The sequence below is a fragment of the Mesoplodon densirostris genome, chromosome 7 (assembly GCF_025265405.1).
Source record: "Mesoplodon densirostris isolate mMesDen1 chromosome 7, mMesDen1 primary haplotype, whole genome shotgun sequence".
NCBI lineage: Eukaryota > Metazoa > Chordata > Mammalia > Artiodactyla > Ziphiidae > Mesoplodon > Mesoplodon densirostris.
Window position 1 is genome coordinate 1,182,995 of NC_082667.1, and position 17,370 is coordinate 1,200,364.

Here is a 17,370-nt window from a genome sequence, read left to right on the forward strand (position 1 = left end):
TGGCTGGGGGCAGAGGAGCCCGCAGATAGAGGTGTTGGTCTAGTCAGCGCTGCCACTAGCCCCTGAGGGAGCTTCGGAGTGCAGACCGTCCGGTAGAGGGTCTGGCACGGGCTGGGGACGTCGCTTGGCCATGGCTCGTAAGCCGAGGAAGGCAGATCCTGACCCCGACAGAGCTGACCCACTCCTGGCACCTCCAGGCCTTCATCGAAGGGGCGGATGATGTCTGCTGCTGCAACTGTGTGCGTATGTGTGGAAACACAGGCGCATTCCTGGGGAGGAACGCAGTGCCTAAGAGATGTTCACCATGTGGTTAGAAGAGGGTGAACCTTCAAAGTGTCTTCAAGTGTTTGGGGACAAACAAGACTTCTGTAGTTTCTTCTGCCCCTGAGCCTGTCTCAGCTGAGCCCTTCTGGGTAGGGAAGGAGGCTCGCTCTTCTCTGTGAACCAGTTGGCATTTATGGAGCGTGTGTGCCCTGAGTGGCAGCAGACAAGGGAACACCTACTCCTTGATCTCAGAAGTATGTGCTCTGGGGGCTGCACTTGCACCTTGTCCACTGGGAACACAGGCACGTGCGGACTCTTCTCAGTTTGCTGGTAGAGCCACATAAGAAAAAAGAGTAAGAAGAAGCAGATGAACTTAAATTTAATACATTGTATTTAATCCAGCGTACCTAAAATATTATCATTGCAGCATGTAATCAGTAGAAAAGGTTACTGAGATATTTTATATGTTTTTCACGCCCAGTCTTCGGAACGTCCCGCGTGGAACACATTCAGTTCCGACCGTTGCAGGCCAAGTACTCAGTAGCACCATGCAGCCGAAGCTGCCGCATCGGCTAGTGCACACCTCAACCGCTCTTCCACTGGAAGCGGCTGAAAAAGAGACACAGTATTAAAAAAATCTTGAGAGCATCATAGAGCAAGAAGAGAAGAGAACTCCTGGCCCACGAAAGCAAGCAGAGCGCTCATCCCTCTGTGCCGGGAGGGAGTTTGCTGACCCCAGAGGAGCAGCCCTGAAACAGAGCCTGATTTGGGTGACCTTCAGTGTCGAGAGGGGCGGTTGTCAATCAGGGTGATTTTGCCCCCACGGGACAAAGGCCATTGGGACTGGGGATGGGCGTGCTACTGCCATCTAGTGGGTGGAGGCCAGGGAGGCCGCCGGACACCCCACTGCACAGAGGACAGCCCCCCAGAACCACCTGGCCTGAGGAGGCCCAGGGCTGAGGTTGAGCAGCTGGGGTCTAGGAGGAGGGTCATCCCAGAGCCCACAATGTGAGGCCTTCTTCCATTTTAAATTGAGGCCCTAAAGGCGGTTGCCCTTAGGGCAGGAGTGACCTGGGAGTGAGCCCGTCCTGCCCCAGACCTGCAGCGGGACTTCACACGCAGTCCTCTGGAGGAAGAGGTTACCATCACAGGCGGAGTGATTCCTACAGGTAACTTCTCAAGGATGTTGTCCATCACCTAGTCACAGATAATCAGGCACACAAAGAATCAAGACTGCACAGCAAGAACCAGCAGAGAAAACCGAAACAGAATCACAAAGGCCTCTGAGACCAGATTCAGATTACAACGAAGAACTAGGTTTACTGTTTTTAAAGAAATAAAAGATGAACTTGAAAATTTCAGTGGGAAGCTTGGGAAGTATAAAAAGTGACATAGCAGATTTTGAAATAAGACCAAATGGAAATTCTAGAACCGAAAGGTGCAGAACTAAAATGAATAACTCGGGTGGATATAACCACAGGCATGTTCTGAAAGATGGGTAAGGAAACAGCCTGTCCTGAATGCAAAGCAGCAGAGTGGGTGAGAGACACAGGCATGTGGTTCAAAGGCCTGCAGGGTTAAGTGACCTCCTGGGAGGAAAGGGGAGCTGGTGTGACAGAACTTTCCAGAATTCATGAAATGCACTAAACCTCAGACTCAATAAACACAGTTACAATAAATAAATAAGATGAAATCTACACCTAGACACACTATTGTGAAAATGTAGAAACCCAAGACAGGAAATCTTTGAAGTTGCCAGAGGGGGAAGAGAGGGGCCGTCTTCACAGGGTCCTCGTGGAAGCCGACTTGTCACGGGGACGAGGGGCAGCGGAGCGGAGGATGGTCCCAAAGTGCTGGACAGTAGCAGCTGGCTAACAGTGTCCTTTAAGAATGAAGCTAAGGGGCTTCCCTGGTGGCACAGTGGTTGAGAGTCCACCTGCCGATGCAGCGGATGCGGGTTCGTGCCCCGGTCCGGGAAGATCCCACATGCCGCAGAGCGGCTGGGCCCGTGAGCCATGGCCGCTGAGCCTGCGCGTCCGGAGCCCCTGTTCCGCAGCGGGAGGGGCCCCAGCGGTGAGAGGCCCGCGTACCGCAAAAAAAAAAAAAAAAAAAAAAAAAAAAGATTGAAGGTAAAAAAGACCTTTGCCAGACAAAAACGGAGAGTTTCCCATCAGAAGGCCTGTGCTGAAGGAGAGTCTAAAGGATGTGCTTCAGACCAGAGACAAATGGTCCCGGACGCAGATGGAGGAAAGGTGAGGTGGGCGTGCAGGTGGGTGCACAGGCTGCCGGTGGCCATGGCATCTGGTGGAGTCCTTGGTGGCAGACACATAGAGGTGGTGACGCTGGGACAGGTCCGGGGCCTCAGGGCAGCGCCCGTGTGAAAGCCTTGCCCTTGACAGAGCTGGGCCATGCCCTCACGTGCGCTGTCGACCGCTGAGGGAGGACATGGCGCCACCTTCTAGCCTAAGCTCGTCTCCCTGGGCAGGCCCAGAGCCCCTTGTGGGTGGGGCGCCCACCCTGCCCTGCCCTGCACACCCACCAGCCTGCTTGTGGAAGCCACCGAGTGGGAGGTCATTAGGGCTGTAGTGGGCCTGCCCTCAACCTTGGAACCTCTAGGAAACAGCTGTTGTGTTGTCCTGCCCAGAGGTGGGAGAATGTCTTCTGGTTGGTGACCTTCGGAGGTTTACCAGGTAACAACGCTCATTTGCTCATTCACTGCTGGGCGCTCACTCAGTCCCAGGTGCCAGGGGTAGAAAGATGAATAAAAAGTGTTTCCGTAAAGGATGTATGTTTTTACAGGTAGAGAAAGACTTGAAAAAGCCACCCCATTTTATCGAGGGAACGCGAACGTATATGTATGGGGGGGGCGCTGTTCCCTTCCCCGCCTGGCGGCCGTCACCTGGCTTCACCACTTGCCGTCATTTTGCCCATGTTCTTTTTTTTTTTTTTAATAAATTTATTTATTTTATTTATTTAGTTTTGGCTGCGTTGGGTCCTTGTTGCTGCGCACAGGCTTTCTTTAGTTGTGGCAAGTGGGGGCCACTCTTGGCCGCAGTGCGTGGGCTTCTCATTGCGGTGGCTCCTCTTGTTGCGGAGCACGGGCTCTAGGCATGTGGGCTTCAGTCGTTGTGGCTCATGGGCTCAGTAGTTGTACCTCGCGGGCTCTAGAGCGCAGGCTCGGTAGTTGTGGCGCACGGGCCCAGCTGCTTCGCGGCATGTGGGATCCTCCCAGACCAGGGCTCAAACCCGTGTCTCCTTCATTGGCAGGCGGATTGTTAACCACTGCGCCACCAGGGAAGCCCCTTGCCCGTGTTCTTTCATCTTTTGCTTTTCTTTTTTTCCTGGGATATTTTGACAGAGTAATTTTTAAAAATTGGTTTTCTGAGATGCAGTCTGCTCACAATAAAGTTCACTCGTTTTAAGCGTGCACTTTGAATTTTGGTAAAAAAGCATGTGTTCGTGCACCCACCCCCACAGACAAAACAGAGAACATTCCCACCCCGCAAAATGTTCCCTCGTGTCCCTTTGCACCTAACACCCTTCCCAGCCCCCAGCAGCCCCTGGTCTTCCTTCTGTCACCGCACTTCTGCTCTTCCTAGAAACTTCACATGAACGGAACCGGGCAGCCTGAGGCCTCTGGTGTCTGCTTGCTGTGACTTACGTTTGTGTTTGGGGTCTGCCCACGTCGGGGTGGGTTGCCTCGTGGTGTGCTGGCTCACCAGGGTGGGCGTCTGGGTTTGTTCCTGTGCTGTCGGCTAGGCGTGGAGCTGCTGTGAGTCCTGGCGTGCGGGACTTGTGTGGACGCCTGGTGTCGTTCCCACTGGGAAGGTACCTGGGGATGGAGTGGCTGGGCCGCGTGGAAGGTGGATGTTTAACCTTTTAAGAACCTGCCACACGTTTTCCAGAGTGGCTGCATCATTTTGTGCCCCCGCCAGCTGTGTGTGAGTTCCCAGTCCCTCCACATTCTTACCAGCATGTGGTGTGGTTAATCTTTTTTTTTTTTTAATTTTATTTATTTATTTATGGCTGTGTTGGGTCTTCGTTTCTGTGCGAGGGCTTTCTCTAGTTGTGGCAAGTGGGGGCCACTCCTCATCGCGGTGCGTGGGCCTCTCACTATCACGGCCTCTCTTGTTGTGGAGCACAGGCTCCAGACGCGCAGGCTCAGTAATTGTGGCTCACGGGGCCAGCCGCTCCGTGGCATGTGGGATCTTCCCAGACCAGGGCTCGAACCCGTGTGTCCTGCATTGGCAGGCGGACTCTCAACCACTGCGCCACCAGGGAAGCCCCTAATCTTTTAAATCTTGGTGTTTCTAGTGGGTGTGCAGTGACACCTTACTGTGGTTTTAATTTGCATTTTCTTTTTTTTTTTTTTTTTTTTTTTTGCGGTAGGCGGGCCTCTCACTGCTGTGGCCTCTCCCGTTGCGGAGCACAGGCTCCGGACGCGCAGGCTCAGCGGCCATGGCTCACGGGCCCAGCCGCTCCGCGGCATGCAGGATCCTCCTGGACCAGGGCACGAACCCGCGTCCCCTGCATCGGCAGGCGGACTCTCAACCACTGCGCCACCAGGGAAGCCCTGTATTTACCTTTTTTAACAGTTGAATTCAGTTAAGTGCTATGGAGAATGAAGAAGACACCCCAGGTCTGTGGGGATGCTGGGGAGGGAAGAGTTAATACCCTGGTGCCAGCAGTTCTGAAGCATCTCACAGCCCACGGGGTGCTTTAACTGAGCTCCAGAAAATGACAGGGGCGCCCTCCTTGTCCATCCTCGGGATCTTAGTCTTTTTACTTCTTTGAACATAAGAAGGTACTCGTTGAGGGTTAGGGTCAGGGTTGAACGCCAGTCTCAGAGAGAGAAAGGGTGAAAAAGGATCACAGTTAAAAGTCCTCCAGAAGGATTCGGTCACCAGGGCTCAGACGCGTTTCCCTAGAGACACTGGCTCTTATCCTGTGTCACGGCAGCACCGGGGCCGAGACCCTTGACTGTTCTTGCCTGCGCTGTGGCCCTCACCTTCTTGTGCGCTTGGCCTTCAAGTGTGTGCGTCTGTAAGTCTCCCAGCGTCGGGCAGGGCTGTGGGAGGGACCCTGGGTCCATGTCCTGAGGCAGCAGAGAAAGAGCCCCTCGGGCCTCCAGGCCGCATCCAGCACACAGGCTGGCCGGCCGTTCCCTGGGCTCTGAGTGGCAGGGACCACTCTCCAGGGGGTGAGAGGAGGGGGCGGCACTTTTGGCTTGCTTGTCAAAGGAAGCTTCCAGAGGTGATGGAATTCAGGCTGGTTCTTGAGGGGTGGCCGGGTGGGTAGGAGATGGGGGCTGCTGCTTGCCGTGGGCTGCGTGTCCTGCGTCTGCAGATGCTCTCCCACGGGGACGGGTCCCAGCCAGGAAGTGACAGAGCTGGGCTCCTCGGGTGCAGCGGACAGATGAGCGAGTGGGGGTGGGGGTGGGAGCCAGACCTGATCTGACATTATGTTGTTTGCTCGTTAAATCATATGCCAGTTTGCTGCTCAGAAGGAGGGAGGGTTTCTCAGAGCTCCCCAGTGTCAGCTGGCTGGCTGACTCGTGATCCACTGTGATCCAGTGTCACCCTGGGAAATCTTGGTGGGGTGGGTCTTTCTTCTAGACAGTGCTCTGAGGTCAGCCAGTGCTTGTCCCTGGAGCACGAGTGACCTGACCCCTTACCATGAGGAGCATTGCTGTCATTGTCTTTCTGGTTCGCGTGTCCGGCCCTTGACAGTGTGGCAGTGGCATCACTGTGATGCCTAGCTCGGAAGACGGCCAGCCTTTCTGGTTGTCATCTTTGTAATCTGCTAAGGAACGTTTTACACTTCTTAGGGGAAATAAGAACCTCTGGTATTTAAAATGGCAGCGTTTAGTGGTCCTTTTTAAAATGGCATCTTATACTCTGCCAGCGGCACGTCATGAAGGTGCCTCGCTCTGATCTCCTGTGAGAGGCGTAGTCACGCTGTGATTAGGGTGAAGACACAGAAGCCCTTCTGGTCCTTTTGTGTGTGACTTTTAGGGTGGGTGATTTGTTCTAAAACTGGGTGTAATGAAAGATTATTTAGAATGCGTTCACCTGCCTAAAATAGTAAACATGTTTAAAAGATTAAGTTGCTGGTTAAGACAGGGCGGCCCTGGCAAGGTTGTGGACGGTGGGAGTAAGGCCCCGGGGCTGTGCTGGGAAGGCCGCACTCCGGCTGCCAGGCAGGGGTTCTGGCTTCTGTTTTGTCAGGGAAGCCAGACATTAGGATTCCGACGTGCAGTGCCTGGTTTAGCAACACCACGCACTCACGACCCTGGCCTCCTGGAGGCTGGCCCCTCACGTCCCGCTGTCTTGTTTCTGCCCTGCCCCTGCCTCCTTTCTGCAGGTGACAAGGCCCTGGACGGCTACAGCAAGAAGAAGTATGTGTGCAAGCTGCTTTTCATCTTCCTGCTGGGCCACGACATTGACTTCGGGCACATGGAGGCCGTGAACCTGCTCAGCTCCAACAGATACACCGAGAAGCAGATCGTGAGTGCGCAGGGGCGGGGGGGGTTTCTTCTCATCAGGTGGCCATTTAGTGTCTTGCTCTTTCTCTGCACCTTCCATCTGGTCTGGGGATTTCCCGTGGGTTCGGGCGGGAGCTGCACCAAACCCCCGTTTGACGCGAGGGGTGCCGTTTCCCATGGGTCCGCCTTAGAGGGCAGGGAAGAGCGTTTCCTTCCCCTCAGTGCCTTGCTGATGCATGTCACAGATGAGTTCACCCAGTGGCCCCTCCGGCCACTGCCTGTTTCTGAACCAGGCCCCACACCCACGTGGTTTAAGAGCTGAGGGCAGGTGGCGGTCCTCGCCTTGCTCCCAGCTGGCCCAGTGCCTGGGCCCTGCCCACCCCAGGCTTTGTAATTGTAACCCTGCATTCTCTTGGAGTAACATTATTTGTATGTTTTCTTGAGTGTTACAAAGTAACATTTTCCTCTTGTCCAAAAATTTAACTTACAGAAAGTGAAAAAATACCCTAGATGCCCCAGGAGTTCTGTTAAGTATTGGTATTTACTCAACAGGAATTTATCGAGTGTCTGCCACGGACCCAGCAGTGTCCTGGGGACATATGACCATAAGCAGATGTGGGCCCTGCTCTGTTCCAGGGGAGAGACGGCATCAGACAGCCCTGTACACAGAGAATAGAGCTGTGGGCAGTGCCCAGTGAAAGAGGCGTGTAGAACCCTCTGGACCCTGAGAAGCGGGTGGCTAATAGGGAGGGCTTCCAGGGGGGGCGTCCTGAGCTGAGACTGAGGCCAAGGGGTGCACCGGGGGCCACGGCAGACAGAGCAGCAGCACCCAGTCAAGGCGCATATGCAGAAGGGTGGAGCGGCTGGAACCCAGAGAAGGAGGCGAGCTCCTCCTGAGACCGATGGGGGCTGAGAGGTCAGCGTGTCCCTGCGTGGGGAGGACGTGGACAGTGGGGGTGACAAGGGGCTGGAATTTGGCCTGCTGGTAAGCGGAAGCTGGGGCCCAGAGACAAAATGGAGAGAGGGGAGAACGGCAGTCAGCCAGGTTGCTGGAAATCACCATAGTGTCCCCGTTGCAGCTGAGGCAGGCCTTTCCATCCTGTTCAGGCCGTGGTGAGCACAGGTCCCCATGGATGAGTGAGTGGGATGGGGGGCACCAAGGTGTCTGATGCCTGTGGGGACAGCGCCTCTTATAGGTTCGTCCCACAGAATCATTCGTGGTGGAATCCGGGGACAGAACTGGCATTTTCAGCAGAAGGCAGCTGGGTCCTCCGTGGCCTGACGGGCGCAGCACCCCGAGCAGACTGAGATGGTGCTGGGGCTTGCTGAAGGCCGAGCACGTCTGCCTGGTGTTTGAGGTGCTCGGGCTGTCACGAGCGTTGTGCTCTCTCGCCCCTCTGGAACGCAGGGCTACCTGTTCATCTCGGTGCTGGTGAACTCCAACTCGGAGCTGATCCGCCTGATCAACAATGCCGTCAAGAACGACCTGGGCAGCCGCAACCCCACCTTCACGGGCCTGGCCCTGCACTGCATCGCCAACGTGGGCAGCCGGGAGATGGCCGAGGCGTTCGCGGGGGAGGTCCCTAAAATCCTCGTAGCCGGGTATGTGTCCGGTGCCCTGCTGAGGGTGTGGCCATCTCTTACGTTAAATAGATCAACTGTGTGACTGCTGAAGGATTTATGGAGTGAGCTAACCTCCCCGTGTCACGTCTTATGTGGTGGGGAGACGGGGAGGCCAGGTGAATCTTCCATCCAGGCAGAGGGAGCGCGGCCGTCCTGCGGGCACGGGGCCCCTTCTTGCCCTTTCCCAGAAGCATTCACACACCCCAATCCTGAGAGTTCCCAGCACCCCACACCCCCACCCTCTCTAATCTGGAGGGAAGCTGAGTGGGGCTGAGCAGGCAGGTCTGGAAAGGAGTTTCCAACAGTGCTGTGCCGGGCTGGGCCACGGGGCATGGCGGAGGCGGGCCCCCCTCCTGTTCCAGGACGCTCTGCGCCTTGGGAAGGTGACCCAGAGCCCACACCCGGGCAGCACACCTGGCTGAATAGGATCCCAGCCCAAGGGGCTCGTCAGGACTCGGGACTGGGTTCTGTGGGACAACCAGCGAGTAGGTGGAGCAGGACTCGGCAACTCCAGCTCCTCGGGCCACGGGGGAATGGGGCCACGGGGAAGTGGGGGCGACCCTCGGGCAGCACAGTGGAGAGGCCGGGAGGCTGTCGGGAAGCACGCCCACACCTCACCAGAGCACGTGGGTGTAGACGCCTGGTTCCCAATGAGTGGTGTTGCCCCGGCATGTTTGGTTGTCACCACAAAGGGTGTTTTCCTGGCATCTCACGGGTGGAGGCCAGCGGTGCACAGAGAACGATCAGCCCAAGGTGGCATCTGTGCCAGACGGAGCGCGCTGGCCGTGAGCAGGAAGCAGGGCAGTGGCTGCGTGGCCACAGGCCCGGGGAGTGTTGGGGGTGTGGCTGCAGGCCTGGAGGAGTGCCACCGGGGTGTCCCACCAGAGGTAGACGGGGGAGCCAGGCTGGAAGACAGGCCACGGAACCGCCTGATGGAAAAAGCGTTCCCGAATGTGAGAGCTCGGAGGTGGTGGACCCACAGTAGCGCAAGCACGGGGGAGGGTTGGCGGAGCTGATTGGAAGCTCGTGGAGAACCAAGGCGACACTGTCACACGCCTGTGAACCAGAAGACGCAGAGAACACGGGGTGCCCCGAGGTGGGAGAAAGACGTGGTATGATCAGAGTGGGCCTGAGGGGCAGGTGGGGCTGGAGGTTGGAGCCAGTCAGGCGGCAGCTGTGCCGCAGGGTCCTGACCCCCTCCTCCCGCCCCGCCCCTGCCCGGTGCACAGTTAACCCGGCTGTGGGTTGCCGGTCTCTGCTTTCAGAAGCAAGCTCCTTGGGATCAGAGCTTTTGCTCACTGTGACTGTTGCCTTCTTTCTAGCATTTTGAACAATGCCTGGTATATAGTAAGCGCTCGGTAAATAAATACCTGTTGGATGAGTGAAATGTAAAATAGAGGTCATCTCTGAAAGTGTTCGGATAATTCCACAACACTTCCCTGAAGTATAGGGTGGGTTGCACTGTGGGTTGAAAGGACACAGAAGAGTGTGTGCTGAGACACAGCCTGGAGGGGCGGAACCCAAGGTGGAGAAGAGAGCCTGCAGCAGGAAGATCACTGAGGGGTGTGCGGGGAGCCGGCCTCGTTCTCTCAGTGTCAGCATCACAGGCAGCTGCTCTCCCCCCAGACGCTCAGGTTGTGTGGACCTGCGAGCCCTCCTTGAAACAAGTGACCAACGCTTGAAATCCAGCGACCAAATAGACTCAAAGTGGAGTTGTGGGGACGGAGGTGCCTGGGCGTGGAGCTGCAAGGCTGAGGGCAGCGGGGCAGAGCCGGGAGGCCGGGGAGGGAGAGACGATGGGGCGCCCTCCAGGCCGGGACTGAGCTCTGGGCCTCGACTGGAGACAGAGTTGAAGCTCAGGGGGCAGCGGTCTCCTTGCTTCGCACCGTCCTCTGGTGTTCCCACCAGGAGCGGCTGTACAGGTAGGGTGGGCCGCCAGCTGATAGGCCCCGCGGTAGAAACCGGCCGGCTTCTTTCAGCCGCAGTGTGTGGGCGCAGACGGCAGACGCCCAGGAGGCCGCGAGGCCCGGAGGTTGCTGCTGCCCGCCGCTCCTGGTGCACGCGGCGCGGGGCCAGAGAGAGGGACAGGCGTCTGCCCCTGCTCCCCAGAGGGTTTACAACCAAGAGAGAAATTTTTACTGAAGTAATTTTTCTTTGGCATGGAATGGGGGGCAGTTCAGGGGTTTGTCATATCCGTTGGGAGTTATTTAGGAATAAAAAAGCTAAAAGGAGGGAAATGGTAACGACAGCCCCAACCCCGCTCTTCCCTCCATGGAACAGGAGCTCCACTGCTTCTATCAGCACTGAGGGGGTGTGGACATGTTCTTCTCAGACGTATTTTGATGGCCTCCTCTGGAACGCTCCTCGGTGGGCCTGCTGCTTGCCCGGCTGCATGGCAGCGTTTGGCTGGGGCCTGGGAGGAGGAGGGGTAAACAGAATTGGGACCGTCTCTGTCCTCGGTCAGCACGAAAACCAGGACAGGAACCCTCCAGACGCCCCTTGCCCGGCGTAGCTGCGGTCATTCCCCGGGCGCCCGCCCGGTGTGTAGGGGAGGAGATCTCTAGGTGGACGTGGAGCGCCATGGTCGTGCAAGGCTCTCTGATACTCTCCCCTTTGGACTGTGTGTTATTAAGTGAGCTTAAAAAATACTGTAATTGGGGACTTCCCTGGTGGTGCAGTGGTTAAGAATCCGCCTGTCAATGCAGGGAACACAGGTTCAAGCCCCGGTCTGGGAAGCTCCCACGTGCCACGGAGCAACTAAGCCCGTGCGCCACAACTACTGAGCCTGCGCTCTAGAACCCACGAGCCACAACTACTGAGCCCGCACGCCTAGAGCCTGTGCTCCGCAACAAGAGAAGCCACCGCAATAAGAAGTCGGTACACCGCAACGAAGAGTAGCCCCCGCTCTCCGAAACCAGAGAAAGCCTGCGCACAGCAACAAAGACCCAACACGGCCAAAAATAAAAAATAGAAAAGAAATGAAAAAAAATACTGTAATTCAGTTGTCAGTTCTTGGAACGTTAGCTGTCAGCCTGCGTAGCTGAGGTTGTGCACGGCGCTTGGGAATTGCTGCTTCGCCAAGGAGCAGGTTAACGGGGGCAGGACCCCTTCCGTCCACCATGTTCGGGGCCATGTCCGTGGAGGCGGCCCCTCGAGCGGACGGCTGTCTGTCACTGTGCAGGCGTGGTCCCCACCAAGACCCATCACGAGAGGTGGGCCTGAGCTTGTTGTGTGGAGAGCTTGAAGCAGCCTTATCCTGAGTGTCCCTCCAGTCCCCGCACGGGTGCACCTCTGCTCCCGTGGTGACTCGGGGGTGTTGTCCGTGGGCTCTGGGCTGGGCTCGCCGGCTGTGCCCAGGAGTGACAGCTGTCTGTCTTTCAGAGACACCATGGACAGCGTGAAGCAGAGTGCCGCTCTGTGCCTGCTGCGCTTGTACAGGACATCTCCCGACCTTGTCCCCATGGGCGACTGGACGTCCCGCGTGGTGCACCTCCTCAATGACCAGCATTTGGTAGGTGCCTCTGGGCCAGTGTGCAGCCCCTCCCGTGGAGCAGCCTCTTTTGGGCCAGCGCGGTGTGAGCAGCTGCGTGTGACTTCCGGGATGCTTGGGGTGACATCCACGACCCGTCCATCGAGCCTGGGAGCGCCTGCGGTTAGGGGCCGGGAGCCCCTGCCCTGGGGACAGGGTGGACTAGACCGGGTCTCTGGCTCACCCTGTCACCAGGCGTTGGAGGGTCTCCAGCTTGCCGGCTGCAGGGACGAACAAGGCACAGCCCGGCGTCTTCTGGAAACACCGCATCCACTGAGGGCTTCACAAGGCGTGCCTGTCTGCACCCTGTTTAAGGCTGTCAGAGGGCTGTCCTGTAGCCCCCCAGGCTCTGGCGTGCAGGCTGTCTAATGCACATAACTGGTGCACGAGCCAGGCCCGAGCCCTCCCTGTGTTGCAGGCCAGGGCAGGGAGATGTGGAGCGATTCGGTGGCTGTGGTTGGCCGTGAGTCACGGACCCTTGTCCACTCTGACACCGGGAGGCGGGGCCGAGTAGGAAATGACGCTGGACAGAGTGGCCTTGTCCTGCCGGAATCCCGTTGTACAAACGAGAGAATCGAGGTTCCACAGAGAATTTCCTGCTGAGCTGATAGGTGTTAGCACATTAGCTGGTTACTCCATTGTTTCCCAGAAGAGAAATTTCCCTTAAAGATTAAATGAAAAGTAACCCATTGGCATATGTAGACTCAGAGATGAGAGCTGGTGGTTGGGCGGCTTGCCTGTTGGACTGCCCGGCGAGCTGTCCCTCCGTCGTTTCCCACGCTTACCAGGAACGTTCGAGTCTGCACAGGGCAGCCTTTCCTCGGAGGGGAGGGGGCGTCTGCAGGCCGAGCTGCGGGGGCGGGGGCCTCGGGCCTCAGCGTTCACATGCGGGCCTCGCGTGCTGGGCCATGCTCCACCTCTTCGGGCTCAGGCCCTGCCGTGGAGTCAGGAGGCCAGGCTGGAGGCCGTGGGGCATTTTCCAGTTTTGCAGACGAGGAAACTGAGGCTCAGAGAGGTTGGATGGCTTCACACAGGTCCGGTCTTGAACCCGGAGCCGACGGCAAGGCAGGGCCAGGGCAGGGCCGTCCAGAGCCCAGCTGTGGCGGGGACGTGGCCCAGTGGTTACGGTTCGTGGCATTTTACCAGGAGTTGTCATCACTCCTGCCTTGTCGGGGGAGCTTTCTGCAGCCACACGCCGACAGGTGCCGAGGCCCAAGGCCAGCGACGTCCACACCGAGCGCTTTCCAGGGTGGCGGAGCCGTGTCTCTCGCCGGCCAGGAGGCTCTCCTCCTTTGATGCTTCTGTGCCCGGCTGTTTGGTTTGCTTTTGTATTTTCACGTACCCGGCTCTGTTGCCGGGTGCGCTGCTTGGCGCCTTTGTGGTTCTGGGCCACAGGAGCCCGGCTTGCGTTGGGCGAGGTTGGGGGATGTCTCAGCCAGCCCAGGGCGAGGCCACGCCCACCAGCCAGCTCTCCCTTCATCTCTGCTGCTCTCTGCACCTGCTCTCTGTCCTCCGCGGGGCTGTGGCTTCTGTGTCGCACACCTCCTGACTTTGCCACCAAAGGCGTGAGATTTGGCTTCTTTGGTCTCAAGGTCAGGAAACCTCAGGAAGAGCGTCACTCGCCCACCCAGAGGGAGCAAGCCCTTCCGAGAGCAGCGGAAGAGGCGGGGGGGGGGCTGTGATGTGCAGAGCTGTGCGCCAGGCCTGGCCCTCCCTTAGTCATGCGCGGCCCGAGCAGTGTCCCGAGGGGGGAGAGGAGGTGGCCCAGGTCGGGGGTGGGGGACTGGGGGCCGGCAGAGCCATGGCTGCGTGGGCCCCCAGCCCTGTCCTCACACCGCCTTCCTGCAGAGACCCTGCGGGCGTGCAGGAAAGGTGAGAAACTGCACCTCGGGAGCCAACCAGCCCCAACTGACTTCGGTCAGAAGGTTGCCTGATTCATCCCGCAGGTGAACCTTCCTGGGGAAGCAGGCTGTGTCCCAAACACTCAGAAGCCACGGTGAAAGAGACTCTGCCCTGCGGAATCTGCGTGTTGCAAATGCCTGTTTGTTAAAGCTCTGTGTTTGGTCCTTATTGCCCACTGAGATGTGGACAGTGAGGCCAGTTAGATCCGTTTCTTTAGCGTGGCTTTCGCGTTTCCATCAGAAAGACGAAAGAATAGCACAGTGGTGGCTTCTGATGAGGTCGCCGTGGTGCTGGACCTGACCCCGCCTCGGCTGCAGAAACTCTGCCACCTTCTCCCACCTGCTCAGGAGGGGGTGGGGGAGGGACTGGAGGGATCATGTGATGATTCGAGGGAGCTTTGTTTGCATCTTTACACCCGTTATTGTCAATGGGTGTCATTCGTTTTGTCTTTTCTTATATTTGCAAGAGACCTTCTCTACCTAACCCGTGTCTCCCTCCAGGAGACGTGAGTTACTGGGAGTAAATACTAGTGTCCCAGGACAACAGTAGACTCCCTTGGGCTGCGTGGAAGGTCCCCGTGTGCTGAGGCCAGGGTTCCGCGGGGCTCCGTGGGGAGGGTCGGGTCTCACCCAGGCCCGGTGGTGCTTCCAGGACAGAAGGCAGAGACACGGCTTGGACCACTCTTCAAAATGGGGAAGAATGGGCTTTTCAGTTGCTGTTTTACATGATCTCAGTTTTGGGTTGTAAAGATTCATGTGAGTCTGAACACGATGTGTCCACCCGGAATGATTTAGATCGGGGCAGCGAGTGCAGAGGCAGGCGATGGGCGGGTGGAGCTTGGGGCCCCACGCTGGCCTTCACTGAGGCAGGGTCTGGGCTAGAGGGGTGCTGGATTTCCCAGTTTTCAGAGAGACACTAGAACAGGAAAACAACCTATGTGTGCACCTTGCTTTCTAAGCACATTGAGAGCTATTCAGAGTGGGCCCGAGGTGGCCCTGGGCTGCCTCTGCCTTTGTTCTTCTGAGTTTAAAGTTCTGTTTAGAAAAGGAGTTTAAAATGAGAGGGCGTCGTCAGGAGCTTTGGTGTCTAAATGTGTGTGTGTCTCCTCTCAGGGCGTGGTGACTGCCGCCGCCAGCCTCATCACCACCTTAGCACAGAAGAACCCGGAAGAGTTTAAAACCTCTGTGTCTCTGGCCGTCTCCAGGTTAAGCAGAGTAAGTCCGTCGAGGGGAGCGGAACTCGGTGGGTTTTGGTCTTAATTATTTTCTTTAATTAATGTATGTACTTTTTGGAATGCAAAATGTTTGTGTCAGTTTGTAAGTTCAGGGGTGGAAACGTGTCTTGGTTCATAGCTGATTGGCTTTTCTTTCGACCTTTTTGTCAGAAATGCCCTGTTCGCGCGGCAAAGTGCACAGAGCAGAGCAGCTCAGCCCCTGGCCCCGCTACAGGGAGGGAGCGTCCTCTAACTGCATTCAGCTCTGCACTTTAAATTTTGTGTGACAAGATCACACAGCATATGTTGTTTTGTGGTTGGCTTGCTTTGCTCGACATGTGAAGTTGGCGAATTGTTTCGAGTGCCGATGGTTGATCCCTGCTGCCGTGCAGCGTCTGTGCCCCACCCGCCTGTGCCTCATCTTGTCCAGCACTTAGCCGTCCCCCTGGAGGTGACTGTGATGGGCCTGCCCCCTGCCCAGTGCCGGGGGCCACCTCGTGTTGTGATCTGGTCTACGCTTTCCTGATTATCTGCGAGCTGGGGCAGCATTGCACGTCTACTAGCTTTTTGAATACCTTCTTTTGTGAAGAGCCTGTTCAGTCTTTCACCCATCTTCTCATGGCGTTGTCTTTTTTGTTGTTTTGTAGAAGTTCTTATTTTATTTTGTTAATCTACCTTAATTTTGTATTTATTTATTTATTTATTTGCGGTACGCGGGCCTCTCACTGCTGTGGCCTCTCCCGTTGCGGAGCACAGGCTCTGGACGCGCAGGCTCAGCGGCCATGGCTCACAGGCCCAGCCGCTCCGCGGCATGTGGGATCTTCCTGGACCGGGGCACAAGCCCGTGTCCCCTGCATCGGCAGGCGGACTCTCAACCACTGCGCCACCAGGGAAGCCCCTTGTATTTATTTTTACATTTATATTTATTTATTTTTTTGGCCACGCCATGTGGCGTGTGGGATCTTAGTTCCCGACCAGGGATGGAACCCGGGCCCCCTGCAGTGGAAGCACTGGAAGTGAGGAGTCTTATCCACTGGACCGCCAGGGAAGTCCCCTTTATATATTTTAGATATGAGCACTTTGTTGGTTAGATTGGGTTGAACCAAACAAAATTGCCAACTTTTAACCATTATTGATCTACAAAAATGCCAGCTTTGTATGGTTCAGCCTACTCTGTGTTTAAAAATCTTGTCCTGCTCTGTAAGTTGCCATTTCAGTCTCTTAAGAAGTCTTCTATGATCAGAAATCCCACATTTTAATATAGTCAGACTTACTAATCCTTTCCTGTATGGTTAATGCCTTCGTGTCCTTAAATGTCTGAAGTTGTTCCCTATTCTGAGGGCTCGCGTGCGGGTTGATGATCCACCTGGGACAGGTGTCTCTGTGTAGTGCTGCTTCCTCCCCGCAGGCTCTGCGCTGCCCCTTGGTCCCACACCAGCGGCCGGGTCTGTGCTGCACTCTGTTGGTTTCTCTGTACATCTTCGCACCAGTGGTGTGACTTTGGGTTAATTTGATGTCTAGTGGGGCCAGTGTTCCCCCACTCAACAGAATTCTACTGGGGCTGCCTTTAATCTGTAGGTCAGTTTTGGGAGAATTCACATCTATGTAGTATTGAGATGTTCAATCTATGACCATGGTGTTTCTCTCCATTTACTTAGTCTTTAATTTCTGTCAAAAATGTTTCAACTTCTCGAGTAGAGGTTCTTTTATTTATTTATTTTTAAAATTTTATTTATTTATGGCTGTGTTGGGTCTTTGGTTCTGTGGGAGGGCTTTCTCTAGTTGTGGCAAGCGGGGTCCACTCTTCATCGCGGTGCACGGGCCTCTCACCATCGCGGCCTCTCTTGTTGCGGAGCACAGGCTCCAGACGCGCAGGCTCAGTAATTGTGGCTCACGGGCTTAGTTGCTCCACGGCATGTGGGATCTTCCCAGACCAGGGCTCGAACCCGTGTCCCCTGCATTGGCAGGCAGATTCTCAACCACTGCGCCACCAGGGAAGCCCGGTTCTTTTATTTTTTATCTGACTTGTCTTTATATACTTTATTTAAAAAATGCTATTCTCAGTGGTACCCTAAAAATGTTATTATACAATAGTGTATGCTGGTTTGCACAGTTGTTTTTTGTATATTGCTCTTGATGTTGGCAATTTTGCCAAACTCACCTATTAATTTTGGTAATTTATACGTGGATTGCTTTGGGTCTTCTTTGTATTCCGTCATGTGGTCTGTGGTCTGTGGACAATGACAGTTTTTTTCATTTCCCAGTCCATGTTTGTTTATAGTTTGTGCTTTATGGCTCCAATCCGGACCTCCACTGGCAGTGTTGAATATGAGAGATAATTGGTGTCTTGTTTCT

The 17,370-nt window shown here is 56.0% G+C and overlaps 1 protein-coding gene across 2 annotated transcripts in view; it reads left to right on the forward strand.

Moving 5' to 3' along the window:
- Window positions 1–17,370, forward strand: part of AP2A2 (adaptor related protein complex 2 subunit alpha 2) — a 65,257-nt gene that overhangs the window by 29,161 nt on the left and 18,726 nt on the right. For both annotated transcript variants that reach the window (XM_060103218.1, XM_060103219.1), the window contains exons 3-6: window positions 6,628–6,770; window positions 8,157–8,350; window positions 11,753–11,882; window positions 14,915–15,016. In XM_060103218.1, coding sequence (XP_059959201.1) covers window positions 6,628–6,770; window positions 8,157–8,350; window positions 11,753–11,882; window positions 14,915–15,016 — 569 coding nt within the window. The remainder of the gene's footprint in view (window positions 1–6,627; window positions 6,771–8,156; window positions 8,351–11,752; window positions 11,883–14,914; window positions 15,017–17,370) is intronic.